Source organism: Globicephala melas, chromosome 10 (assembly GCF_963455315.2).
Source record: "Globicephala melas chromosome 10, mGloMel1.2, whole genome shotgun sequence".
Classification (NCBI taxonomy): domain Eukaryota; kingdom Metazoa; phylum Chordata; class Mammalia; order Artiodactyla; family Delphinidae; genus Globicephala; species Globicephala melas.
This window is the reverse complement of record NC_083323.1, coordinates 3,999,763-4,016,665: the sequence shown is the minus strand read 5'-3', so window position 1 is coordinate 4,016,665 and position 16,903 is coordinate 3,999,763. Positions and strand designations below refer to the sequence as shown.

At 41.1% G+C, this 16,903-nt stretch overlaps 1 protein-coding gene across 1 annotated transcript in view; it reads left to right on the top strand.

The window, feature by feature from the left end:
• The window catches only part of ATXN10 (ataxin 10), a 150,512-nt gene that overhangs the window by 32,232 nt on the left and 101,377 nt on the right, over positions 1-16,903 (top strand). The window contains exons 4-6 of the mRNA XM_030855647.2: positions 5,249-5,345; positions 7,539-7,697; positions 14,871-14,951. Coding sequence (XP_030711507.1) covers positions 5,249-5,345; positions 7,539-7,697; positions 14,871-14,951 — 337 coding nt within the window. The remainder of the gene's footprint in view (positions 1-5,248; positions 5,346-7,538; positions 7,698-14,870; positions 14,952-16,903) is intronic.

The window sequence follows — 16,903 nt, the reverse complement described above, 5'->3', positions numbered from 1 at the left end:
CTGTGGCTCCTTTCCTTGATGAGCTGATTCCTGTTGCTGAGGGAGAGCCACTGCTTGTTTTTGCCTGTCTTGCTTCTGCCACTTGCAGGCTTCATGCCCCAGGCCAGTTACCTGACCTTCTGAGCTTTGGTTACTCTTTGCAAGAGGGGGATAATATTAACCCCGACCCCATACGGCTGTCGCGGGGGTTAGATGACATCTTACAGTTAGAACACAGTGTCTGTCTAGCACCTAGTGAACACTCAGCACATACTAGTTATCACTTATTGTTACCTCATTCCTTGGTTCTTGATGCTTTATTCATGCTGGTCTTTTGTTCCTCAGAAGTGTCTCGCTCTCTCTCCACTCAGGGTCTCATCACATGCTACTCTGTCTGTATGCACTGTCCTGGCCCCAAAGTAACCACTTTGAAAACAGCGAACAGTCGGGTGCAGGCGCTGATCCCTCAGCGTGGGTGCCAGGCAGGGGTGGCTGGGGCTTGGCACGGAGGGCTGGGACTGAGGCTTGTCGGGCGCTGGCTTTTAGTTGTGTGACCTGAGGAGGGGGCTGGGCCAGGGGTGGGCGTGCAGGGATTCTCGGTAGCGTCTGTTCACTGCAAAGTGCACAAGTATTTTAAGTATTTACTTACCAGCATCGCATACCCGTGAGAACTGGCTTACTGGTCGCACTCTTCTCTTGGTGTGTGGGGTCTGGGGCCCTCTCCTGCTGCTGACTTGGGTGACGTGATAACGATATCTGCCTACTGTGACAATTAAATAAGAACTTGTATAAAATAAAGCACTTGGAACCATACATGTCGCGTTAGTGATTGTCTAATGTTGGGTGTCGTTCTGGTTACGGGGCTGTTGTTACTCGGCTTTGAGCTTAGCCCTCTGTGCTCTGTTTCGTGGTGCAGGGGCTGGGCGTCCAGAAACACATTTCTCCTCCGCTTTCAGTGAGGTTTAGCCAATGAAGGATCTAGTGGGGACCAGGAGGCAGGGGGGGAAAGGGTGACTTGCCCCCTACTCGGGTCTCCCCTGGATGGTTCCCATTCCAGCTTCCTTCCCACTCGGAAAGCCTCCTAGTATTTCCTAGAGACACCACTGTTAGCTGGCCTGGGCCCTTCTTCCACGCGCCAGAGGTGCCAGCGGTAGCCTGGGCAGCCCCTTCCACAGAGGCCCAGGTTCCAGCTCTGCAGAGCCCCTCCAGGCTTCTGGGTTCTCACAACCTTACCCTCTTCCCTTTGTGCCTCCAGTTTGAAGGGTGGTAGGTGGTGGTTTCCTGTAGCCTTAATCTCTGTGTTACCTCAGTGTTGCCTTTTTAGTTGAACCAATTCCATATATTAAATTTTCTTTGTTAAAGAACAGTTTGGTTTCTGTCTGTCTGACTTGGTCCCGACTGATTGAACTGTTCTTGTTTTCTAAGGCTTGTGCTTGATGCCATCTTCTCTCGCTTCCCCTGGGGCCCTCTTTCCCTTCCTCACAACTTCCCTCCCTCCCTCCCTCCCTCCCTCCCTCCCTCCCTCCCTCCCTCCCTTCTTTCTCTCCATCTGCTCTGCCAGCTCGGGTACAACCAGGAGACACAAACCGCACTGCAATTTGAACAGGGAAAATTTTAAATAAAGAATTACTAACTATAACAAAGGCTTGAAATAACAGGGGATTGACTACTAAGAAGTAAAGAGAATGCCAAAGAACACAGGAATTGCAGATATAAGGAGCAGCCAGTGCCCCCAGGGCTAAGATGAGTGTCCAGGGAAGAGGCTCCCCTCCCCCTAGGCCTGAGATGCAGGCCTGCTTGGAGAGGGCACGGCTGTGGCTCACTGGGTGGTGGTGAAGTCGCCGAGGGGTGGTGTTGGTGGAACTTGATGGAAATCCACCCTCTGGGGTGCAGGGGGGAGTCGTCCACAGAAATCTTCCATGACTTGAAACTGGCTTCGAAGCATCCTGAGGAAGTTCCTAGCTCCTGGACACTGCTGGTTGGTCCTGCTGTGCGAGAGCTCCTCACTGGAGAAGCTGCAGGAGATGAACGCCAGAGAAACAGGAGAAGCATGGCCAGAGGACTACCCAGAACCAGGAAGAGAAAAACTCCGCTCCCTCCAGCCCTCCAGTGCCCCTCCAGCGCCTCTACCCACGAGGCTGTACGTGCCAGCTGACAAAGGAGACCTTCAAAGGGCCCACCTTTATGTTTGCAGAGCAGGCAGCGAAGCTAAGAAGCAGTGATTGATAACTGGTGCTCAGTCAAGAGTAATTTAAATGCGGTCTGTTCACAGATGCAAAGAACTTGAGAGAACCTTTAGTTCCTAATGCATTACATTCTCACAAACACTTCGTTATTTTCTAATTTTTGCCAGTGCGGTGGTTGTGTAGTACAATCTTGTGGTTTTCCCGTGGGTTTGAGTGCTTTTTCTTGTGTGTGTGTGTGTGTGTGTGTGTGTGTGTGTATTGGGTGGGCCAAAAGCTTTCTTCAGTTTCTTCCGTACAGTGGCGGTAGTGGCACGCAGTTGTCTTTAACTTCATTCAAAACAATTTTGTTAAATTGTAGGTGACAGCTGTCATATCAGCATGCATTTAAAAAAAGTCTTATCAAAATTGGTGAATTTTTGTGTTTTATTATCGAAGATGGAAGAAAAAAAACAACATTTTTGGCATATTATGCTTTATTCTTTCAAGAAAGGTAAAAACGCAACCAAAACGCAAAAGAAGATTTTGTGCAATGTATGGAGAAGGTGCTTTGACTGATCAAATGTGTCAGAAGTGGTTTACGAAGTTTCATGCTGGAGATTTCTCGCTGGACGATGCTCCACAGTCGGTAAACCAGTTGAAGTTGATAGCGATCAAATCGAGACATTAATCGAGAGCAGTGAACGTTATACCATGCGGGAGATAGCCGACATACTCAGAATATCCAAGTCAAGCAATGAAAATCACTTGCACCAGCTTGGTTATGTTAATTGCTTTGATGTTTGGGTTCCACATAAGTTTAAGTGGGGAAAAAAACCTTCTTGACCATATTTCCTCATGCAGTTCTCTACTTAAACATAATGAAAATGTTTCAGGTTTTTTTGCCACATTGTGTGGCATGCAGAACTTTCCCAGCCAGAGATCGAACCTGTGTCATCTGCATTGGAAGCGTGGAGTCTTAACCACTGGACCACCAGGGATGTTCAAACGTTCCATTTTTAAAACAAATTGTGATGGGCGATGAAAAGTGGATACTGTACAATAATGTGGAACGGAAGAGATCGTGGGGCAAGCGAAATGAACCACCACCCACCACACCAAAGGCTGCTCTTCATCCAAAGAAGGTGATGTGTATATGGTGGCATCGGAAGGGAGTCCTCTATTATAAGCTCCTTGTGGAAAACCAAATGATTAATTCCAACAAGTACTGCTCCCAATTAGACCAACTGAAAGCAGCACTCAACAAAAAGTATCTGGAATTAGTCAACAGAAAATGCATGATCTTCCATCAGGTTAATGCAAGAGCGCACGTTTCTTTGATGATCAGGAAAAGCTGTTGCAGCCCGGCTGGGAAGCTCTGCTTCATCTGCCGTACTCACCAGACATTGCGCCTTCGGATTCCCACTTATTTCCGTCTTTACAAACTTCTCCTAATGGAAAAAATTTCAGTTCCCTGGAAGACTGTAAAAGGCACCTGGAACAGTTCTTTGCTCAAAAAACTAAAGTTTTGGGAAGATGGAATTATGAAGTTGCCTGAAAAATGGCAGAAGGTAGTGGAACAAAAGGGTGAATATGTTCAATAAAATTCTTGGTGAAAATGAAACATGTGTCTTTTATATTTACCTAAAAACCGAAGGCACTTTTTGGCCAACCCAATATATATATATATATATATATATTCTGTGGAGATTTGGACAAATGTACAAGGACATGTATCCATCACTGTAATATCATACAGAGAAGTTTCACTGCCCTAAAAATCCTCTGTGCTCCACCTGTTCACACCGCCTCCTGTGCCCCAGCCCCTGGCAACCACCAATCTTTTTACTGCCTCCATAGTTTTGCCTTTTCCAGAATGTCATAGAGTTGGAGTCATACAGTTTGTAGCCTTTTCAGATTGGCTTTTCATTTGGTAATACGCTTTTAATGTTCCTTTTCATGGCTTGATGACTCATTTCTTTTTAGTGCTGAGTAATATTCCACTGTCTGGACGGACCACAGTTTATCCTATCCATCTAATGAAGGACATCTTGGTTGCTTCCAAGTTTTGGCAGTTATGAATAAAGCTGCTATAAACATTCATGTGCAGGGTTTTGTGTGGGCATAAGTTTTCAGTTACTTTGGATAAATACCAAGGAGTGTGATTGTTGGATTGTATGCTAAGAGTATGTTTAGTTTTGTAAGAACCACCAAACCATCTCCCAAAGTGGCTGCACCATTCTGCGTTCCCACCTGCAATGGATGAGAGTTTCTGTTGCTCTGCATCCTCACCTGCATTTGTTGTCAGCATTCTGGATTTTGTCCAGTATTCTGCGGTTTTATTCGGTGAAATAGTCTAAATGTGTCCACTAGGTTGTTATTAAATCTTATTTAAATCTTCTAAATATGCTGATTGTTTTGTCTGCTTATTTTATAATTTACTGGAAAGGTATATTATTATTGCCGAATTTAATTGTGGGTTTTTCTCTTCCCTCTATACTTTTGTCAGTTTTTCTTTAATATATATTTGAGACCATGTTATTAGGTGATTCCAATTTAAAATTATACCTTTCTGTGAATTAAGTAATTCTGAAATGACTTTAAAAAAATTTCCAATAATACTTTTTGCCTTAAAGTTTATTATGTCTGGTTTTAAGTGGTTGTATGACTCCCTTTGTAGGCTGGTATTTGCCTCGTATATCTTTTCACCGTTCTTTAACTTTCAATGCTTCAATAGCCTTATATTTTACATGTCTTGTTTTAAATTGTCTGTTGTTAGATTTTAAAAGATCCAGTCTAAGAGCAACTGTCTTTCAATTGGAACACATATTCCAATGATATTTAATGTGATTACAGGTATATTTGTGTCTACAGTTACAATGTTTTAAAGAAGTTAATTAATTTTGTATAAGTACATTGTTTTGGTAAGGCATTTTAATATTAACGTCATACCCAAAGTTTCATTGTGGTGAGAGACTTTTATAGTTAAAAGAAGCAAACAAACTTCCTGTTTAATAACGTAGAGTATTTCTAACTAAGATGTATTTATTTGGTGTTTTGAAAAATTCTTTTAATCATGTATCTTTTTTGCCTTTATAAATCCTCAGCTTTTCGCTGTGGTCTGCAGTTTTTAGGCAATATTGCCTCACGGAATGAAGATTCTCAGTCTATTGTTTGGATGCATGCTTTCCCAGAACTCTTTTTGTGAGTATATTGATAGAGTTTTTCTGACTTCTGAAAAGATTGTGGTTCTATCAATTCCCGAACAGGAGAAACTAACCTTTGGTAACAGAACTCAGGACAGCAGGTGCTCTTGGTGGGTAGTGGCGGGTTTAGTACTGGCTGGGAGAGGGCACGAGGTAGGCTTCTGTATCTTGATCTGCGTGGTGGTCACGTAGGTATATACACATCTCATTGGGCTGTACACATAAGGTTTATGCCCTTCATTGTATGTCAGTTTTTACTTTAAGTAAATAAAAGTTTTGGTTAAAGTAAGGAATGCTGTTAAGGACACATTTTTTATAAGAAAAAAGCCATAAAATATTGAAGTATGGGCAATGAATTAATCATGTGTTTATTAATTGAGCATTTCTTATATGCTCGGCACAGTGCTATATGTTTTGGTAGGTATGGAGAAGTATAAGATGTGGATAACCAATCTGTTTATGTAGATTGATTTATGGTGTACTTTCCCTGGTGATTTGCTACTGTGTTTTGACCAGCTGTGTTCATAAGAAATGGAGCATGGAGATGAAAGGTGAGCAGGTGGTGGAGGAAGGATAGGTAATAGGAAAGGCCCCATCCTGGGGCAGGAGGCCTGGCTTCTGATCCAGGTTCTGTTGCCAACCAATGGGGTAACTTTGGTGGTGGCAACAATATAAGCAGCAGAGCAGCTGTCGTTTGAATGTCCAGAGCTGGGTCTTTTCTGTATATTTCCCGTCCTTTACCCTTTGCCCTGTGGGGCAAGTGGTACTGTCCCCATTTGGACAAATGAGGGAACTGACACTTATCACTGGTAAATGGCGTAGCTGGAACCGGAACCCCATGCTGCCCTCTGGATCCGAAGCCTACGCTCTTTAAATACCAGCTGCCTAAGTTCCGTGCTGCCTTCCCTGGTTGTATAGGTTTTCTGGGCTCATCTGTATGGTGTAAGGATCAGATAAACGCTAATGTTATCCCTAGCTCACTGAGCCTGTAACCGGTTCTCAAATTCCTGCAGATAATTAGAGTTGAAGGCATAAAATCTTTACGGTCAATAATAATTGAGCTTAGGTTGGAAGGAAAGAATTGTGGAATTCAAGCTGTAGGAATAAAAATTACTTATTTTTGAGAATTCATTCCTTTCAAACATTTTGAATACCTCATCTCTGCCAGGTTCTGAGCTAGAGGAGTAGAATAAGGGTAACTTAGATATATTCACCACTCCCCCAAAGCCCGTGCTATAAGCATGTTGTAGTGTAAGAACTGATGTATTAATAACACAGGTGAATCCAGGTGTCATAGGGACACAGAGGAGAGGCCCCGAAGAAGGCCGTCAGAGGCGTTTACTTGGCAGTTACCTGGTGGTTTTACATTCGTTATCAAATCTGATCCTCACGGAAGCCCCCTGAGACAGGCCAGGGAGGTCTCGTTATTATATTCCACTTTTATGTCAGGAAACACACCGAAAGAGGTTATGTGACTTCACTCTATATGTGTTTGTGAGACAGATACAACCAAATTTGAATTCAGCTTTGGCAGGTACTGGCTTTGTGCCTTTGGGCAAGTAAAGTCAACACATTCTTCATCTGTAATAAAGGATAAAACCTCCTCCAGAAGAGTATTATGAAGTTTAAATGAAAGAAAAAAAATCCTGCCATAGTGCATAACCCATAATATAATTGAAAATTGATAAATTAGTGACCTTTCTAAGATCACATAGCTGATAGGTGGGTGAACCGGGAGTTATACGGAGGCTTTTGACTCCAAATTTTATTTCTTGCCAATATATCATCTTTCCCTTAAACATTCTGTCCCTCAGACTGTTAAAGAAATGTCTGTAGTCATTGAAGTATCATCTTATGCCTTTTGATTTTTTTCTAACAAGAATGAACATTTTAATGCTTTATAAATGTAATCATTTTACCTTTTTCTTTAATCAGATGCTATTTGCTTTCTGCCTCTGACTCATAAGTGAACTGCCGCTTTTGTATTGGGTTCTCTGTGTCGTGACTAATTTTCAATTTGCTGTTTTTGCCATAAATTATGTACTTGTTTAAAAGTGTTGTAATTCTTCATTAAATCCTTAAAAATATCCTATATACTGAACTTGTTAATGGGATTATTACTATTTATGAGTTATAATCATGTTTTATCATGCTGCTAAGTTGGGCTAACACCCTGATTTCTTTTTGGAAGGTCTTGCTTAAATCATCCAGACAAAAAAATTGTTGCCTACTCATCAATGATTTTGTTCACATCCCTTAATTCTGAAAGAATGAAGGAGCTGGAAGAAAACCTCAATATTGCGATTGATGTCATAGAAGCTCACCAGAAGCAGCCTGAATCAGAATGGCCGTGAGTATCTTGTTAGAAATGTGGCTGCTTAAACATCCTGACATCACTTTCCTGGTAGAGGTTTTAAGTAAAAGTTTGAATTATAACAATTGAACAGTAAGTTTAAGCTTAACATATGTTGAAAAACTAGGAAAAGATCCCGTTTCTAGCCTTCCTTGTTTGTAAATAAATGTGCTTCTCTGATGTCCTTTCTATTCTGACTTCTGCTTTGGATGGAGTATATTTTTGATCCTCTCCCAAGATAATTTGTTCTATTTTCCATAAAGCTGGAGTATTACTTACAGGCCCTAAATGTCTTTGTGGCATTTTATGTTTCTGATTAGTGGGACCCCACCTCCCTCATAAAATATTACCACAAAATTTCTGCATTTACAGAAATAGTAATTCTGCAAAAGAATTTAATTACAAATTTAAAGTTTATAGCTTAGAAAATATTAAACGTGATTGAGACTCTTCTTGTTATAAAGGTCTTTATCTTTGGTTCTTCCCTTGAGCAGATATAGGGTAAGAAAGTCAACACAATGAATTCTGAGTGAAAGTTGAGAATTTGCTTGTAACTTCGTGCAGCCCCTGGAATGGAAAGTATATTATATTTAGAAAAACAGTCCCAGCAACTAACATATAAAAACTCATGCATAATTGATAGCCATTTAAATGACCATTTTTGAGTTGCAAGAAAAAAATCTCCCTTGTCACTGGCATTCCATCATCATTGCCTTGTATATCTAATATTATTTGCCACCAGGATTATACACTCAATGTTATGCCATAAGGTGGTGTAGCAAAGAATTCCAGTTGTCTGTATGGATGTCCAGTCAGAACGCTTTTTTTCTGCCTGTATTGTAAACTGTGAGAGACAGTTCTTATCCTTTAAACAGTGCCAAAGTAAAAATGCTGCTATCTTTACTCACTAGTAGATGTTTACTATTTGTTGAATGAAAGAAAGACTAAATGGGTTTTACTCCTCATTGGTTTGACCTGAAAGCAGCATGAAGAACCAGACCCTAGCTCAAGGTTTAAGTTCACCCGAACTTCTTTCCAGAGAGGCTGCCGGAGCAGAAGTACCTGGGGAGCATCCCAAGAGGCACCACAGAAGTCAGGAAACTGAGCATTTGTTTTGATTTTTAGGTGAATGAGGAACCTTAACTAAGGCACTGAACTTCTGTGGGCCTCTTCTTCCTTATTTCTAAAATGAAAGAATTGATTTAGGTTAGAAGTTTCCAGACTTCTGAATTTCGTGTCCCATATGTTATTTTAAAGGCATGTGGACATGGTTACAAACTCACTGGAATGGTTGGTTTGGCACAAGGACTGTTGGGTAGCGACACTGCCTGTCTTGCTGTCTACCTGTCTGAGCTTGAATGGCAGTACCTTAAGATGTCATTCTTGCCCTTTGCTCTGATGACTTTACCTTTTTAATTATATTTGGTTAAAGCAAACGAGCCAGTATTCAGTTCTGGTGACTTTTAAAGCATATGGTTTTGCATTTGACTGGTTACCTGGTGAGCACAAGCTTGACGTCATTGCCAGTCAGTACTCATTTGACTGGTTACCTGGTGAGCACAAGCTTGACGTCATTGCCAATCAGTACTTACCTGAATAACTCAAAAGTGCAAAGGAATGCTTAGGAGATTTACCTGGAAAATGAGTAGTCCATCTGCACCTCTGTGGGTACCCAGAGTTTTTCCTGGGTTGATCCTGCACATCCGGGAGCTGCCTGTCTGTACTTCCCTGGTTTGGGGCCTGGCTTACACTGAGGAGTAGTGCCCAAGTGGCTTTGCTCTATCTTATTGAGGGCCCACCGTGAGACATTGCTGAGAGCACTGCCCGCTGTGTCACAAGACAAGGGGCTCTGGTTTCTCTGCAAAGACTAATTTCCCTTTTCATGAGGGATCTGATTTGCTTTTATCTTGGAAAACCCGTGGATTAGAAACTATTCCTGCTTTGTGCAGGCTTCTAGGAAATTCAGAAAACATGCAGATGCTTGCTCCAAACATTAATTAATTAATTCAGTAATTATTGATGGAGTTCTTGAAGTGTACCAGGTACTGTTCATGGCACTGGAGATTCAAAATTAATAAGACGTTACGTTTTAGTGAGAGACAGATAATGAACCTAAAACCCCAAATAAATGTATAACAAATATCAGATAAATTGGAAGAAAAATACACAGAATGTGTACTGAGCTGTCCCTTAGAATGGTACTTGACTTACAGTAAACGCTGTATAGTATTAGCTAGTATTTTATTAGTAGTAATACAAACATGATTGGTACAGAAGACAGACAGTGGAAAAAACAAGAATCAATGTTGGATCTTTTTTTTTTTTTTTGGGGGGGCCATGGCATGCGGGACCCCTGCAGTGGAAGCACGGGGTCCTAACCACTGGACCGCCAGGGAATTCCCATGTTGAATCTTTTTTTTTTTTTTCTTTTTTTGCCATAAGCGGGCCTCTCACTGTTGTGGCCTCTCCCGCTGCGGAGCACAGGCTCCGGACGCGCAGGCTCAGCGGCCATGGCTCACGGGCCCAGCCGCTCCGGGGCACGTGGGATCTTCCCGGACCGGGGCACGAACCCGCGTCCCCTGCATCGGCAGGCGGACTCTCAGCCACTGCGCCACCAGGGAAGCCCCTGAATCTTGATTAAGTACTCTGGTGAGGTGAGGTGACGCAGAGTAACTTTGTGCTACTTTAAAATTTGGAGGTCAAGGAAACCTTTCCCGAGTTGGTGACATTTGAACCGAGAACTGGGTAGCCAGTCATTGGAAGATCTGTGGGTAAAGGTGGAGACAGATTGGGAAGAACAGTCCCAGCAGTGAATACACAGGATGCAAAGACCCCAAGGCAGAGGCCTCTGTCGCAGGACTAGGGAGACCAGGGTTTGGACAGTGTAGTGGGTGAAGGGGTACCTGGAGGCCAGTGATGTGGGGCTTTGTGAACCAGGAAAAGGCGATCGTTTTACTCTTTGCCATGAGAGGCGATTGGGGAGTTTTAAGCAGTGTATGGAACGACCTGGTCTGTGTTAGTTAGTTAGTTAGTTAGTTAGTTATACATACTTATTTATTTTTGGCTGCGTTGGGTCTTTGTTGCGGTGCGCAGGTGTCTCATTGCGGTGGCTTCTCTTGCTACGGAGCACGGGCTGTAGGCGCGTGGGCTTCAGTAGTTGTGGCGCACGGGCTCAGTAGTTGTGGCTCGCGGGCTCTAGAGCTCAGGCTCGGTAGTTGTGGCGCACGGGCTTAGTTGCTCTGCGGTATGTGGGATCTTCCCTGACCAGGGCTTGAATCCATGTGCCCTGCGCTGGCAGACGGATTCTTAACCACTGAGCCACCAGGGAAGTCCCTGATCTGTGTTTCAAAGGCTCCCTCTGATTGCTGGACTGAGGTTGAGCTGTGGGGAGGGGAGAGGGAGGAATGGAGGCTGGGCTGCCTGTTAGGAGGCAGTTGTAGTTGTCAGGAGGCCAGGGTGGCTTAGATGAGGGTCGTCGCAGTGGGATGAAGAGAGATGAATAGATTGCGTGTGCTCTGCAGGCGGAGCTGGTGAGGCTTATTATGGATTCGATTTTGGGGGTGAGGTGGGAGAGAGGAAGGCAAGGGTGGGAGCTGGGTTTTTGGCTTGTTTGAGTGAGGTGGGTGGAACAGTTTGGGGTGGGGCTAGGGGACATCAGGAGTTCGTTTTGACTGCGTTAAGTTTGAGGTGCCTTCTCTACATCTGAGTGGAGCTGTCCTGCGGCCTTGTTGACACGTATGTCATCCTGCATATGGGCAAGTATGATTGTAGGATAAATTCACGGTTCGCAGTTACTCGCAGAGAATGTCTTTTATAATTTTGACAGACACTTCCAAGTTGTCCTTCATAGATGTTATACTAGTATATACTTCCCTTGGCAAATTTTGAGAGTAGTACCTGGTTTCCTTTATCATTGCTAACAGAGTGTGCTATCAAAATTTTGGATTTGCCAGTTCTGCCAAGGTTTAAAATAGTATCATTGTATAGTTTTATTTTGTATTTTTCTTGTTATGAGGTTGAGCATCATTTTATATATTGAGGAGTCTAATTTTCTTTTATGTACATTCTCATTTTCTTCACCCATTTTTCTATTAGGATGGCAGTCTTTTCTATATATGTAGGAATATTTTTTAAATTAAGGATATTAGTCCTTTGTATGAAATAAAATCCAAATTTTTTTCTCCCTTTTTTGTCTTTGACTTTGCTTCTGGCACTTTTCTTCATGTAAAGTTTTTGATATTTTAGTAGATGAAATTGCCGGTCTTTTTTAATGTCTTAAGATTTTTGATAATAGCTATAAAGGCCTTTTCTCCACTTAGTTTTCTTCCAGTACTGTATCATTTCAGTTTTGATGTTTAGGTGTTTGATCTGCTTGGAATTTATCTTGGTGTAAAGGTCCCAGTATATGGACCTACTTTCATTTTAGCTCCAGGTAATGCTGGTGGTCACAGCAACAGCACCGTAGTGGATCTTTCCTTTGTCTCTGCCCCATTCCCTGCACCCTTGACCACCCCTGTGTGTGGAAAACGTTTTCAATTCAAGTTCCACTTCTTCACCACACATTCCAGCATGTAGAATAACTCTGTCCTTCACTGAGTGTGTCTCAGTCTGCGAATTAGGCCATGAGGATTTTATAAAAATATTGATCAGAATACAGTTACCATGCATTTTTTAGGGTATTTTGTTTGTTTAGGAGGAAATTCTCCAAAGTGCCTTTTATTTGCACAACCTGATTGAGTTGGGTTTGTTGTTTCTTGTCTGAAAAGTGTTTCATATGTTTTGTCTGCTTTTGTAGTTGTTTAAGGTAGGAGGTCAATTGTTCATCTGTTATGCCTGGAGTTGGAAGTGATAGTTGGAGATTTTAACACTCACTTTTTAGCCACTGATAGAAGTAGACGAGCATCAGTATAGATGTAGATGATCTCAGTAGTACTGAGATAGGTAGCCACCTTCACGTGAGTCTGGTTTATAGAACATTTTCTCAACACTTGGAAAATTTACTTTCTTTTCAACTGTCTGCATTATATTCACTAAGACAGACCATAGTCTGGGCTATAAAAAGTCTCAATGGATATATGAAAAGGATTGGAAGCATACGGAATATGTTCCCTGACCACAATTAGCCTAGAAAACCATAGCAAGATGATCTAGAAAAATTCTAAAGTTTTGGAAATTAGCACATCTAAATAATTGATTTGTCACAAAGGAAATCACAAGGCAAATTAGAAAATCTTTTGAACTGAAGGATAATGAAAGCATACAATGTGTGGGATAAAGCTAAAGCAGGGTTGGGAGGGTAATTTATAGCTTTAAGTGTTTATGTCAGAAAAGTAGGTCTGAAATCAGGGACTTAAGGTTCTACTTCATGAAGATAGAAAGAGAAGAGTACAGTAAATCCTCAGTAGAAAGAAGAAAATAAAAGGACACAAGTCAATAACATGGAAAACAGAAAAAAATAGAAAGGATTAACAAAGGCAAAGTTGACTCTTTAAAAAGATCAACAAAATTGATTAAGAAAAAAGAAAGAGAGCACTAATGACCAGTATCGCGAAAGAAGGCGTGGTTGTCACCTCAGTCTTAATAAACTCAAAACTTGGTGAAGCTCCCTTCAACTGACAGTTCTGTAGGCTGAGGGCTGTTTACAATAACATTCAAGGACATAAGTGTTAGGTCCCGAGTCCCTCTTTAAACCCTGGTAGTATTTTATTGTTTATAATTCCCTTAGTACACTGCTCCTCTTTCCTTCAAGCAGTCTTTTCAGGTCCTTTTGTGTCACCTCTAATTTAAATGCTCTCCCTTCCCTCTGCAACTAGGGATTCACCGAACTCCTGATTCTCCTGTCCCATCCATCGCCCCTCTTCCCTGCAGCCCTCTAGTTAGATAAACTTTGTTGTTTCTGTAGTCCGTGACGTGTGCCTGTGTGCTGCACCTAAGACATTTTTCTCTAATTATCTCTCTATGCGTGTGTCTTTCTCCACCCTTAGAGTTTGGAGTTATGGCTTGGGACCTAGCCCCTCGCACACAGTATTTGGCACATTGTGGTTTTGAATGAATGTTCTTGTGGGAAAATGTTTTGAGCTCCAAATAGGTGAATTATGGATGAGCTTTAGGGTCACAGTTTTGTATACCTGGCGTGATGTGCATGAATTTCTGTTGTCGCTGTTTGATGACCTACCTAAATTGACGTGAAAATTGAGAATTTTGAATATTACCCATTATTGTTGGAAATATTTACATCAGTGCTGGTCACTTATTTGAAAGGTTGTGGAAGAAACAGAACATGTGTTTAGGTTTTGTGTTTGTGTGAAGTGACGCTGTGTCGTGGTAGTTAACATGCCTCATTTGGCTACCGTACTTAAAGGCATACTTTTGTTCTGTTATTTATTAAGAAGTGATTAAATAAACCGTGTTTGTCAATATAAACGCTTTACTGTCATGCTTATTCATAACCTTGGTTATGAATAGTATATTCTTTAGTTCGTAAGTCTTCAGATGCCCTCTGGTAAATATGATTCAGAATTAATTAATAGTACTGTTCAATCTTTTTAGGTGTCACAGTGGTACTTTGAAGAAATATGCTTGTAATCTTTGCCTCAAGGGTTTCCCCAAGTTGATCTCTAAGTTTCGATGAGTGCAGTGCTTGACAGTGAGGATGTTTTCTTGGTAACTTGAGGGCTCTTAAGGAGTAGATAATCAAGCCAGTATTCATTACTGTGTTGTTGGCGTATGTTTAAATAAAAAGTATGACATGTCTATTTCTCTGGTTAATTTTAGCACTAAGTTTCTGACTAAAACAATTTAATATGTTTTATTATACCTGAACTTGTAGCTAAATTTCATATTATTGTTTGAACTATAGTGAAGTATTTTTCTTTCTCAACTTAGATAAAAACTATAGTAGGCCCTTTCCTCCAGTTGAATAAATTTGAATCATTTCAATACATTTTTCAGAAGTAAAATCGGAGAAAAATATTTTGAGGGTTTTCATTCTCTTTTAGCTGCTAATAGAAAAATAGTATGTGAACCTCTAAAACATTTGAAGATTACAGCTAATGAAAAATTCAATAAACAGGAGTACTTTTATGTATAAGATATGCCTATAAAGTAGATAAGGCCATGTCTATTTTACTATGTTTGTAGTAACCAAACCTTTCCCTCCTTTTTTCTTAGGTTCTTGATTATTACAGACCATTTTCTGAAAAGCCCGGAATTGGTTAAAGTCATGTATGCCAAAATGAGCAATCAAGAAAGGTAACCCCAAAACCCAGTGTGGTTTTGAGTATTTAGCATTCCATATCGAGTACTCTGTACACATGACTGAAAAGCTGTGTGGTTTCGTAGTTGGCACAAAATCTCTAAATACATGTTTCTGTGTCAGTAATGGTTTTAAATTGGTTGGTTAACATTACAGCGCAGCCACAACAGGCAGTGATTTACGTAGGGTTGCAGAATCCAGGTTGGCGCCATTATTCAGTAAAACCATATTAAAAAATGTTAAGAACAAAATGTTATGCTTGTCCCTCGATTTTATAAAAGTAAATCATGCAGCTGTGTATTACAGCTGTATAGGTGAAATGTGCTCATTTGTTCACATCCCTGCTGTCATGATTTGGGATACATTCTGCTAGGTTTATAGTTTTCCAGTAGATATTTTAGACTGAAAGAAAATCAGTACCTCTCTGAGACCTTCACTGGCCGAGTAGGGGAAGAGCAGTGCCCTCTGAGCCCAGAGACCTTAGTGCCTTGGCTCTGTGCTTTGTTGTCATAGTAACTCTTCATGTGACCTTAGCCAGGTCTTCCACCTTGTTTGGATTCAGTTTCTTGACATGTAAAATTAGAGGATTGAATAAAGTGATTCCTAGTACTCGCTCCATTCCAAGGGTGTATGTTTTTCCTAACCTGATTGGAAATGTTGCCTTAGGAAAATAAAACTTACTCAGAAGGCACAGATCTAATGATCAAAAACCGTAAAAAATGTTAATCTTTTGATTGTAGTCACAATTTTGATAATTGCTGTGGTTTTGAAATTCTTTCTGTACATTTGGGTTCCAACAGTTAATCTTTATGCACTCCTTTGTAGTCTTGTTAAGTAGTGTTTTTTCCTTCTTTAATATCTTTAACAAAAAGGAAAAGTTTGTGCTTTTAAAGTCAGTTTAAATGCCATATTTATAAATCCAGTACCCCCTGCCACCACTGTCATATGCCTACTTCTCTTGCAGAAAAAGAATTAAAATAAGTAATATGAAGAATAGTGCTATAAATTAGTAAATTGCTTTGCAGTAAGGAATGTCTGAATGCAAGAGAATACACAGTTTAATATTCAAGTCTATATTTTCCATATTCCTGTCAAATGATCTATTGTTAACCGACCTGTTTCCTAACAAAATGAGGATGGCAAACTAAACATTGTCCATTTTGATTTATACAGAACTTGTAGCCACGGCTTTCCTACTTCATACAAATTCCTTACTCAGCTGCCACCTCTTCCCCGTCCTCTATTTTTCTTCCACAGGAGAAGTGCTTTTGTTTCATCACGTCGTCTGTTACACATTGTATCACGTCACATACCTGCTTGCCATTGTATGACACCAGTGTTAGATTGTTAGCTCTGTGAGGGCCAGGATTTGGTCTTTTTTATTCTGTGGTGTCCACATTTCCTAGCCACTGTGTGGCACGTAACAAGCGCTAAAAAAAGTTTTTGAATGAAAGCTTGTGTAGACGAATGAATTTTTCTTACTCATGAAAAGTTTTATCTAGTATATTCATTAATGTAACATCACCTACTGGGTTGGAAACCTCAGAGTTATCCCCACCTCCTCCTCCACTTGCCGCTTTACACTGGTCAGTAAGCCTTACCGAGTATATCACCTTAGTATGTTGTGAATTCACTTGCTTGTCACAGCTCTGGTTTACATGTCACCTTTGACTGGACTTTGGCTACAGCCTGTTTAAAAACTGTGATAAAATACACATAATATAGAATTTACCATCGTACCCTTTTTAAAACGTACAGTTCAGTAGTTTAAGTGTATTCACATTGTTGTGCAACCAATCTCCAGAACTTTTCATCTTGTAAAATGGAAACTATACCCATTAAACAACTACCCCCATTTCCCCCTCCCCCAGCCCCTGGCAGCCACCATTCTACTTTCTGTCTCTGTGAACTTGACTCCCCTAAGTACAGTTGATGCTTGAACAATGCA